At 37.2% G+C, this 11843-nt stretch overlaps 1 protein-coding gene across 1 annotated transcript in view; it reads left to right on the plus strand.

Moving 5' to 3' along the window:
* Nucleotides 1-9265, plus strand: part of LOC135225669 (probable G-protein coupled receptor B0563.6) — a 108903-nt gene extending 99638 nt beyond the window's left edge. The window contains exons 6-9 of the mRNA XM_064265015.1: nt 1331-1460; nt 1820-2019; nt 3229-3511; nt 8897-9265. Coding sequence (XP_064121085.1) covers nt 1331-1460; nt 1820-2019; nt 3229-3511; nt 8897-9229 — 946 coding nt within the window. The 3' untranslated portion in view covers nt 9230-9265. The remainder of the gene's footprint in view (nt 1-1330; nt 1461-1819; nt 2020-3228; nt 3512-8896) is intronic.
* The last annotated feature ends 2578 nt before the right edge of the window (nt 9266-11843 follow it).

Here is an 11843-nt window from a genome sequence, read left to right on the forward strand (position 1 = left end):
TTTTACATCTATTTGGCATTCTTTCCCAAGAAAACATCAGAATGCTGTTTGTATTCACAAACCAGTCAAGAATTTTGCTCGAAGAATTCCGTCCGTTCATGGTGGACAGAATATAAATGTTGAATAATCGAAATGGTAGTACAATTTAAAATTTTGATATGGAAGTTCAGACATGAAAAGAAAGGAATTAATGCTAAAATGTATTTACCTGGTTCTGAAGAGGAAATGGTAATCAATGCATCTTGGCCCATTTTCATTCACTAATACTCAGTTATGCGTTAAAACTGTTATTTAAAAAATAAAGAAAAATGAGTGAGGTGAAACACTTTAATATTCACAATTTTAATACCATTGATTTTTTCCCCCAAGTATTTGTCATAGTTTCTTTTCAAATGCTATTGACTATCCGGCTTGGCTAGTGCCTGGCGGCGGGGAACCGTAGGCCGGCATTGTTTGAACCGTAATTTCATCGTTATTTCCTATCGTAGAAGAAAAGTAAAAACATTTTTGGAATCCTCGTGAAAAGTTCTATCATACCAGTGTTTTCTTTTTTCTCCACAACAAATATAAATGAAGTCAGCATAGCTGGGTATCCAGTCGGCAATTGGATTAAAAAGTCACCTGAGTACACACCATCCTTTAATATATCGTTCATTTAATCTTCGAAGAAAAACAAGAGGATATTTGGGATCCTCGTGTAAAGTTCCATCAAAATAATGTTTCTTATTAATTTTTCTACAACTAGTATTAAAGAAGTTAGCATAGCCGGATGTCCGGTAAGATATCCCGATCAAACGGCACCCGGTTAAAACCATCCCCTAGAAAATCTACATTTAAGGTCCAACTTTGGTTCAATTCGGTCCGGTAGTTTCGCCGTTTATAGCGAACATATGCATACATACATGCTTACATACATATATACATACATATCCAACCGTCAGCTTTATATTATATAAGACTGAATAGTTTTTATTCCCCTTAAATGTGATAAACGCGACACACGACCGCGTCTCCTGACATCTTTTAGCGCTTCGCCGACAAACTTAGCAGAAAGTTGCTGATATTGCCGGCTGAATCGACATGGTGAACGACGGTGAAAGATCTGTGGCAAAATGCCAAAACTGCCGGCAAGACTTTCTATTGACTGTCTTCCTACGGGCTGCTCTATGAGCAAGAGCCCGTGCTGGCATGAGTCCAACTTCATCTCAAACAACAATAACGTGCCTGTCAGTGTAATAGTAAAGCCTTGCATAGCGATAACGTTATTTGCTTACAGATATCTATAACTTGTATTTGCCATATTTATTTACATTTGTTTCTTTCTTAACAGCACAGTGTACGAACCTCCTCCAAAGACGAAAGCTTTTGCCATCATGAGAGGACTGGGAAACATTTTCAACCTTCTGAACGCCATAAATGCTGCGGCAAATTTCATTCTGTACTCAGCCTTGTCGGACAAGGTAGGTTTCCTGAAGTTTATATAGCAGACATGTATGTATTAATATATATATATATATATATATATTATAATATAATATATACAATATATATATATATATATAATATATATATAGATATATATATATATATATATATATGTATGTATGTCTATACATATCTAATATCCATTTGTATATATATATATATATATATTATATATATATATATATATATATATATATATATAAGTTTATACATATCTAATATCCATTTTTTTTTTTTTATTTACTTACCTCCCTTCATCTGCAATTATAGGCATCCAACTCTCTATCCACTCATAGACGGATGCATTCCAATGAAACGTTTTTCTCTATTCCAGTACCGCCGAACGTTCCTGATAACGTTCGTGCCCTGCGCTTACCACCAGCAGCCTCAGTCACACTCATTCGTGACCTCGACCGACGGAAGACGAAACACAGCAGACAATGCCTCCATCCGGACCTTGAGCCGGCGGGTGTCCAAAAATTCCACGCCCTCGCCCATGCCGCTCAAAGACTCTCCGAGGATGATAAAGTCCGGGTAAGAAAGAGAGAGAGAGAGACAGCGTGTGTGTATCAGTTGAAATGTTATTAATCAGCGTAATGAGAATACAACACAGACTTATGTGATAAAACTGAGAGAGAGAGAGAGAGAGAGAGAGAGAGAGAGAGAGAGAGAGAGAGAATGTATCAGTTGAAATGTTATTAATCAGTGCAATGCTTGCATATATGCAACACAGAGTTATGGGATGAAACAGAGAGAGAGAGAGAGAGAGTGAGAGAGAGAGAGAGAGAGAGAGAGAGAGAGAGAGAGAGAGAGAATGTATCAGTTGAAATGTTATTAATCAGTGCAATGCTTGCATATATACAACACAGTGTTATGGGCTGAAACTGAGAGAGAGAGAGAGAGAGAGAGAGAGAGAGAGAGAGAGAGAGAGAGAGAGAGAGAGAGAATGTATCAGTTGAATGTATCAGTTGAAATGTTATTAATCAGTGCAATGCTTGCATATAGGCAACACAGAGTTATGGGCTGAAACAGAGAGAGAGAGAGAGAGAGAGAGAGAGAGAGAGAGAGAGAGAGAGAGAGAGAGAATGTATCAGTTGAAATGTTATTGACCAGCGTAATGCTTGCATATTGGCAACACATTACTTATGGGCTGAAACAGAGAGAGAGAGAGAGAGAGAGAGAGAGAGAGAGAGAGAGAGAGAGAGAGAGAGAGAGGCTTTGAAATATGAAGTTGGTTTTTATTATACCATGTGAAGGTTTTATGGAAAAGTTCGCCCATTATTTTGACATCAGGTCTGTATGTATGCAAATCAGAATCGCATCAGTCTTTCTACATAAAGGAAAATTATAAACTGAGAGAGAGAGAGAGAGAGGGAGAGAGAGAGAGAGAGAGAGAGAGAGAGAGAGAATTCCACCAACCAGTATCAGTTCGCGTAAATTGTTTCTTTTCTTCTCACGTTCATCAATTATACCGAATACAGGAGTTTTCCAGAGAGAGAGAGAGAATGATACCCCAAGAGAACTCCACCAACCAACATCAGTACGCGTTAATCATATCCTTTCTTTTTTGTTCATTTATTACATGAATTAAAGGAGTTTTCCTGTGCGTGTGTGTGTGTTTGTATGAGAGAGAGAGAGAGAGAGAGAGAGAGAGAGAGAGAGAGAGAGAGAGAAGGCAGATCTTCCCTCCATCAGCACGCCGCCTAACCCATCAGCTAATCAACTTTTATCTCCCTTTTCCAGGTCATTTAAGGAGAACGGCGTCGGAGGAGCGCTGGACGCCAAGGTCAAGCTCCAGTACGGCTTCGGCCGCGCCAAGAGGAGCATGAACCTCAGTCCCCTGGACGCCTACGTACAAATCAACAACTCCGACCTGAGCAGCCGCAGCCCAAGTTACGACAGCAGCAGCAACAAGATCAGGTCGAACTACAATTCCAGCATGCGATGTCGCCGTGACCTGCAGTGCTTCGACTCGTATAACTACGGGAGTACCGACTATGAGAACGAGGCCAATAATCACTGCAAGGTAGTCATTCTTCGTCACTGCTCGCTTGTGTTGTTGTTTAAGTCTGTTATGTTATATACGCTGCCTGCTGACTTGCCTTAAGCAAGTGTTTCTGTTATATATTTTTCTTATGTGGTCACTTAATTTCGGAAGCTTCAGTAATAATTATTAATAATAACATGAGGGCGTAGGCCTTTTAATAATAATAATAATAATAATAATAATAATAATAATAATAATATAATTAAGCAGCATTGGGGTTTCTGGTCAGTCGTTGGATGGGTGACCGCTCTCTCGGCGTTGATTCCTTGGAAAGGATCTTTACCATAATTTTCTCAGTCTATCAGCTGTAAATGAGTACCTATCCCTGATGGGGTAGGGTCCAGCTATGGGTTTAAATAGCAAAAACTCAGCAATGATGGAAAGAAATGAAGGAATAAACGACAACGACGTAAATGGAACCTCTGGCAACAGAGGAGCCTCGTCCGGCAACCAGGTTTATTCAACCAATTGTAGGGGAAGACGGTCAGGTACTTGGAGGCGTCGTCATCAGCAAAACTGATCACCACCACGACAGTAATCAACAGCCTGAGATTGGAGCTACAGAGGCAAAAGGAAGAAATGGACAAGAGAAGAAAATAAGGAAATATGAGATGCTATCATAAGCAACCAACGGAGAGAGGATATAGAAGAAGATTGGTCAAACATCTGGAATGAGAGGAATAACACCCCCCAAACAGAGCAGAGGCTGGCAGACCAAGTAAGGAACATAAAGAAAAAGAACTGGCTCTCCCCAACAGAAAGAGAAGAATTGGAAAGGGAAATGTCACACGACAACGAATTACACGAAGACGAACTGAGAGACGATGCCAAGAAGAGCGACAGGGAGGATGAGGTATCAAACAACGACACACGAAGAAAACACCGACGAATAAGTACAGAGAGGACGGAATGGGTAGAAAAGATTAGACAATGGATGGAGCCAGATACAGAGAGAACAAAGAATCCCCTCCATGAAAGCCTACAACACCAAGAAATTAAGGAAGAAAACAAGTGAGGTCAATGAAATAATGGGAATAATACACACCACCAGTATCACAGAAACAAATAACTTGGTATATGCAGGAGCAAGATTAGTAGCAGAACTGATGGGGACACGAACACCAACGCCACCAACACAACCAACCCAACAGAAACCAAAACAGCAACCTCCTTGGAAAAGGCGCCTGGAAAAGCAAATCATGGTAATGAGATCTGACTTGAGTAAACTGAAAGAGATGGCAGAAAAAAGGCTAAGAAGCAAGAAAACAAGGGAGGAACTCAAAGAGAAATACAAAGTACAAGAGAGGGGACTAAACAACACAATAGAAGATGTAAAACAGAGGCTTAAGGCCAAAGCACACAAGATACCAACGGTACATGAACAGGAATAAGGGATACAACAGAACAAAACTATTCGGAACCAAACCAGAAAAGACTATACAGCCAATAAGAGGGAAGACAACCACCAAGAAATTCCTGAAGCCGAACCAAGTAAGAGACTCTGGGGAAAACATTATGGAGCAATCGGTATCACACAACAAACATGCAACATGGCCTCCAGGAAGTCAAGGAAGAAGAAAAAAGGGAGAATAAAACAAAGATTCACAGGACATCACGACAGGACACAGTCAGACACCAACTAAAGAAATGCCAAAACTGGAAAGCTCCAGGTCCCGATGAAGTCCATGGATACTGGCGCAAAAACTTCAAGGCCCTACACCACGAATAGCAGAACAACTCCAGCATTGTATCTCAAATCCCCAAGCACCCAAATGGATGACCACAGGAAGAACATCTTAGTACAAAAAAGGACAAGAGTAAGGGAAATATAGGCCAGTAACTACAGGCCTATCACCTGCTACCAATAATGTGGAAGTTACTAAACAGGTATCATCAGTGAAAGGCTATACAACTACCTAGAAGAGACAAACACCATCCCCCACCAACAGAAAGGCTGCAGAAGGAAGTGTAGGGGCACAAAAGACCAGCTCCTGATAGACAAAATGGTAATGAAGAACAGTAGGAGAAGGAAAACCAACCTAAGCATGGCATGGATAGACATAAGAAAGCCTTCGACATGATACCACACACATGGCTAATAGAATGCCTGAAAATATATGGGGCAGAGGAAAATACCATCAGCTTCCTCAAAAATACAATGCGCAACTGGAATACAATACTTACAAGCTCTGGAATAGACTAGCAGAGGTTAATATCAGGAGAGGGATCTTCCAGGGCGACTCACTGTCCCCACTACTCTTCGTAGTAGCCGTGATTCCCATGACAAAAGTACTACAGAAGATGGATGCCGGGTACCAACTCAAGAAAAGAGGCAACAAAATCAACCATCTGATGTTCATGGACGACATCAAGCTGTATGGTAAGAGCATCAAGGAAATAGATACCCTAATCCAGACTGTAAGGATTGTATCTGGGGACATCAGGATGGAGTTTGGAATAGAAAAATGCGCCTTAGTCAACATACAAAAAGGCAAACAGTAACGAGAACTGAAGGGATAAAGCTCTACCAGATGGGAGCACATCAAACACATAGATGAGACAGGATACAAATACCTGGGAATAATGGAAGGAGGAGATTATAAAACACCAAGAGATGAAGGACAGATCAGGAAAGAATATATGCAGAGACTCAAGGCGATACTCAAGTCAAAACTCAACGCCGGAAATATGATAAAAGCCATAAACACATTGGCAGTGCCAGTTAGCAGATACAGCGCAGGAATAGTGGAATGGACGAAGGCAGAACTCCGCAGCATAGATCAAAAAACCAGGAAACAAATGACAATACACAAAGCACTACACCCAAGAGCAAATACGGACAGACTATACATAACACGAAAGGAAGGAGGGAGAGGACTACTAAGTAGTAGAGGACTGCGTCAACATCGAAAAACAGAGCACTGGGGCAATATCTGAAAACCAGTGAAGACGAGTGGCTAAAGAGTGCATGGGAAGAAGGACTAATAAAAGTAGACGAAGACCCAGAAATATACAGAGACAGGGGAAAGACAGACAGCAGAGGACTGGCACAACAAACCAATGCACGGACAATACATGAGACAGACTAAAGAACTAGCCAGCGATGACAATTGGCAATGGCTACAGAGGGGAGAGCTAAAGAAGGAAACTGAAGGAATGATAACAGCGGCACAAGATCAGGCCCTAAGAACCAAAGATTGTTGAAAGTACGATAGACGGAAAATAACATCTCTCCCATATGTAGGAAGTGCAATACGAAAAAAATGAAACCAATAAACCACATAGCAAGTGAATGCCCGGCACTTGCACAGAACCAGTACAAAAAGAGGCATGATTCAGTGGCAAAAAGCCCTCCAATGGAGCCTGTGCAAGAAACATCAGCTACCTTTGCAGTAATAAGTGGTACGAGCACCAACCTGAAGGAGTGATAGAAAACGATCAGGCAAAGATCCCTCTGGGACTATGGTATCAGAACGGATAGGGTGATACGTGCAAACAGACCAGACGTGACGTTGATTGACAAAGTCAAGAAGAAAGTATCACTCATTGATGTCGCAATACCATGGGACACCAGTTGTTGAGAGAAAGAGGAGGGAAAAAATGGATAAGTATCAAGATCTGAAAATAGGAATAAGAAGGATATGGGATATGCCAGTGGAAATCGTACCCATAATCATAGGAAGCACTAGGCACGATCCCAAGATCCCTGAAAAGGAATCTAGTAAAACTAGAGGCTGAAGTAGCTCCAGGACTCATGCAGAAGAGTGTGATCCTAGAAACGGCAACACATAGTAAGAAAAGTGATGGACTCCTAAGGAGCAGGGATGCAACCCGGAACCCCACACTATAAATACACCCAGTCGAATTGGAGGACAGTGATAGAGCAAAAAAAAAAAAAAAAAAAAATAATAATAATAATAATAGACTTTAGACCCTCTTTCAAACATGCAGTATTGAAGGCTGTAGCTACAGCAGCTGCATTCAGTTTATTTAGAGTTTTCTCTATAGTTCTAATAACTGATTTTTCAGGGTTCCTGGCAGAATGCAGTAACCATGAAAAATCATTTGTTAAAACTGTGCAAATTGAATACAGCTTGATGGGCTATAAACCTCTAATAATAATAATAATAATAATAATAATAATAATAATAATAATAATAATAATAAACTACAAAGTACGAAAGGTCCCCAACGTGATATAGCAACGAACAAGCAATTTTCATGCAATAAAAAGCACAAATAAACTATTACAAATAAATATTCGCGTTAGCTCTTTGACTTTAATGCATATCGCTGATTTCACCTAAACGGACAATATTGTAAACAATACTTAACCTTCTCCGATCAGTAATCCTCTGAAGTATCTCTTCAGCTTTTTCTCACTGATAATGAATGTTAACGATATATTAGACTTTGCACTCTTTTGTATAACTCCAGCAATCTCTGTTGGCTCTGCAATCTATGACTTAGTCTCCAGGTTAAGTAATGTTGATTATTATCCGATTCATCTCACTGATCTTCATTTCAGACACTTATATTTAACAATGGCCTTCATTAAATCTGACTATTTATTCCGAAGCTCACTGAGTTTTCCCTCACAGATACGCAATTTAATTTAATCAATTGCTCGAAACATCCTTTAACTATAATCACAGATTTAATTCTATGGATAGTCAATATTATAATTAATCGATATAGCTCTTGAACTCTAACTTATCTCATTAGCTTTAACTTAGGGGATAGACATGATGATAAGATAAGTGAATTGTTACAACAAAGCCTGATTACTTTTTAACTATAATCACAGAGATTTAATTTTATGGCTAACCAATATAACAATTGACTTTTTTAGCTCTTGAAAGCTTACTCTATCTCATTAGCTAGACCTTGAAGACAGTAATGAGGATAATATTACTGAATAGTTATAATGAAACCTAATCACTCTTTAATTATAATCACAGGTAAAATTGATGGATAACCAATATCTAATTTAATTGCTGCAGTTCTTAAAGCCTAACTAATCTCATTAGCTTTAACTTAAGAGGGTAGAAATGATGGCAATATTACTAAAAAATTATAAGAGAATGTGATCAATCCGAATTTACCTCATTGGCTCTAACATGGAGGGTAGAAATGATAATAATATGACTACAAATTAATTGCTGTAGTTCTTTAAGCCTAACTAATCTCATTAGCTTTAACTTAAGAGGGTAAGAATTATGGCAATATTACTAAACAATTATGAGAGAATTTGATCTATCCTAATTTATCTCATTAGCTCTAACATGGAGGGTAGAAATGATGATAATATGACTAAACAATTATAACACAACCTGGTTTATGCTATCGATTTCCCCCTCACAGACCAGCAAAGACGGCGTCAGACGCCTTGGGCCAAAATCCGAAGCGGACAAGATGATAGACATCATCACGGTGGAGACTGTCACTCCCAGCTCCTTCAGCAGCCTGGAGGACAGCGACCCCATCCACTTCAAGTTCATAGACGACGAGAGCCTGGACATCTGCCGCTCGCCGTCCTCCATCCGCAGACCCAAGTTCACCTTCGGGGAAGACGGCGCCTCTCACTTCTTGGGGTCGTGCGAGAGTCCCGGGTCGTCTCTCCCGGCGCTGTCGCCTGGCTCGACCGTCAAGTCGTCAGACTCGTCCAAAGAGACGACCATACTGTCACCTGACTAATGTCAGTGGTTAGCGTGAAAAAAAAAAAAGACAAAACCGAATAAATGCTTATAAATCCTCAGGTGATTCTACGTCTGTTCTCGCAGATGCATGGACGTCTTCTGCGAAGTTTCGAACTTACTCACGTCTGTACTGAACTACAAATAAATAATGTATTAGTGACGACGAAGCTCGAGTGTCTGACGATAATAGTTATTGACACATCTTCCATAATAAATCGTGTTCAGTCCTACTCTCATCACTGATCATTCTCGGTAGCAAAAATCTCTGTTGGGACTATCTCTTTACGCCTAGCGGTCTGACAATCACAGACAACAAACAATAATTTGACTCAATTACTGACTAGATGTGAAAAGCATCTTGTGAATAAAGACTTGAAAAGAAAATCTCTTGACATTCATAGTGCTGTTCTCAACTCATTATCGTCAAGAATGACTTATTGTCTATAATCTAGTCTCTTTCATCTCCGTGAATATCAGATACCATACTTTGCTATTTTATAAGAATTTATCCAAATAAACATAAAAATAGCACGCAAGGCTACAGCTTTGTCTTTAAGCCTAAAAGATTTTTTTTTTAAACAAGAATTACAGTGGGGTTCTTTGACTGATAATTGTGTACATAGACACCTTACAGTGGTATACATAGATTAAGCTTCATGTCAACTCCATATCAGTGTATGTACCAAAGTTAAATGGAGGAAGTGAATCTATCTGTACGTGTGTGTGTCTGTTTAGAAGTGATAATAATAACAGAAACAAATAAATAAACTTAAAAAAAATACATAAATAAATGGTACTTTGTTGTTTACATGTTAGTGTGGTGTTTGAATGTATGGCATCTAAAACTATAGTAACCGAGTAATGGTAATAAATAGTTCTAATTAAGAAATGATATTTTTTCACTTATGGCTGACGTTACAAAGATGATGACGATATTAAAACTTTAAATATTGCTTCGTTCAGGGAAATATTTCAAAGTATTTTCCACTTTTAAAAAGTATAGTCAGGCTATTTGCCTATTTAAAGCGACTATTCCTAATCCCTTTCTGGAATTGTAAAGATAAGAATCTATACAGTTTACCCTTACTTCAAGGCGTATTTATACATACAATATACCAAATATTAAGCTCAGTATCTTTACCGAAAAAAATAAGGAGAATCTTATAAATTATTCTCAACTATTTAAAACGCATCGTTCAATCTCTCTCTTAGACTCATTCTTGTTTCATAAATATTTTGAACTACTTTCAAACATTCCCTTCTTTTTTTAATAAAGTCAGGTTGAAAACTGTGATCCAGATATTTGATGGAGACTATATATAATCAATAGGAACATATTTGCTCAATGAGATATTATATACCTATTTATCTTAGCTACTTCAATAATTCACGTCTTCAAGCGAACTATAATGGATATAATATCGGTATTCTATTAGCTTTCACCTTCTATATATATTTATTCGAAAATTAGGTGGATTTGTTTTTCTTGTCAATATGACATTACAGAAATTAAAAAAAAAATTCTATTAACAGTATCTGCACTATAAAGAAACTAAATTTGGTTATTTATTAAGTCATTCACCCACAAAAAAGTAACACTTCAAGTGTACTTGACATAATATAACACCAAAGTCTTATGAAAATTTACAAATATATACTTTTTGAACAGTGATTTATCTGTATACAGCAATTATCAAATTCTAGTGAAAAAAAAACCCATCATTCACTCTAAAACAAATGAAAAATTTTTATTTTGATATATATATTTATATGCACATACATACACACTATGCATACATTCATACAAACACATATGCACACATATACATACATACATACATATTTGGAAAAATCAAAAGTGAAAACTTGCTATGAAAAATACTAGTACATATTTGCTATGTATATATTATATATATATATATATATATATATATATATATATGTATATATATATGTATATATGCTATATATGTAATATATTACATATATAATCACACACACACACACACACACACACACACCCCACACACACACACACACACACACACACAAACACACACACCACACATATAAATATATATATATGTATATATATATAGTTTATATTATATGTATATATATATAGTATATATATTATATATATATCTACGTGTATATAATCTATACTATAAATATATATACTACATACTATATACACATATACATATATACGTGTATATAAATATATATATATACATACTATATACATATATATATATATATATATATATATATATATATATTCTACGTATATATATATATATATATATATGTATATATATATATATATATATATATATATATATATATAATATATATATATATATATATATATATATATATATATATTACAATCTCAATGTATGTTTCTCCACTTTCACAAGCTTTAACAATGGGGCTAAAGAAGGGACAAATGATCATGCTAAAATAAATAAAACTTAATCATCATTATCATTCTTTTGATTTATTTACATATCTATTATATAAGTGAATAATATGTTATGAAATTTCACTGAAGGAAAGGTGTCCAGGTTCTGAGGCGTCTAAGAATTAAAGAGTCATTGAGACATAAT

This window comes from Macrobrachium nipponense, chromosome 13 (assembly GCF_015104395.2).
Source record: "Macrobrachium nipponense isolate FS-2020 chromosome 13, ASM1510439v2, whole genome shotgun sequence".
In the NCBI taxonomy this organism is placed as follows: domain Eukaryota; kingdom Metazoa; phylum Arthropoda; class Malacostraca; order Decapoda; family Palaemonidae; genus Macrobrachium; species Macrobrachium nipponense.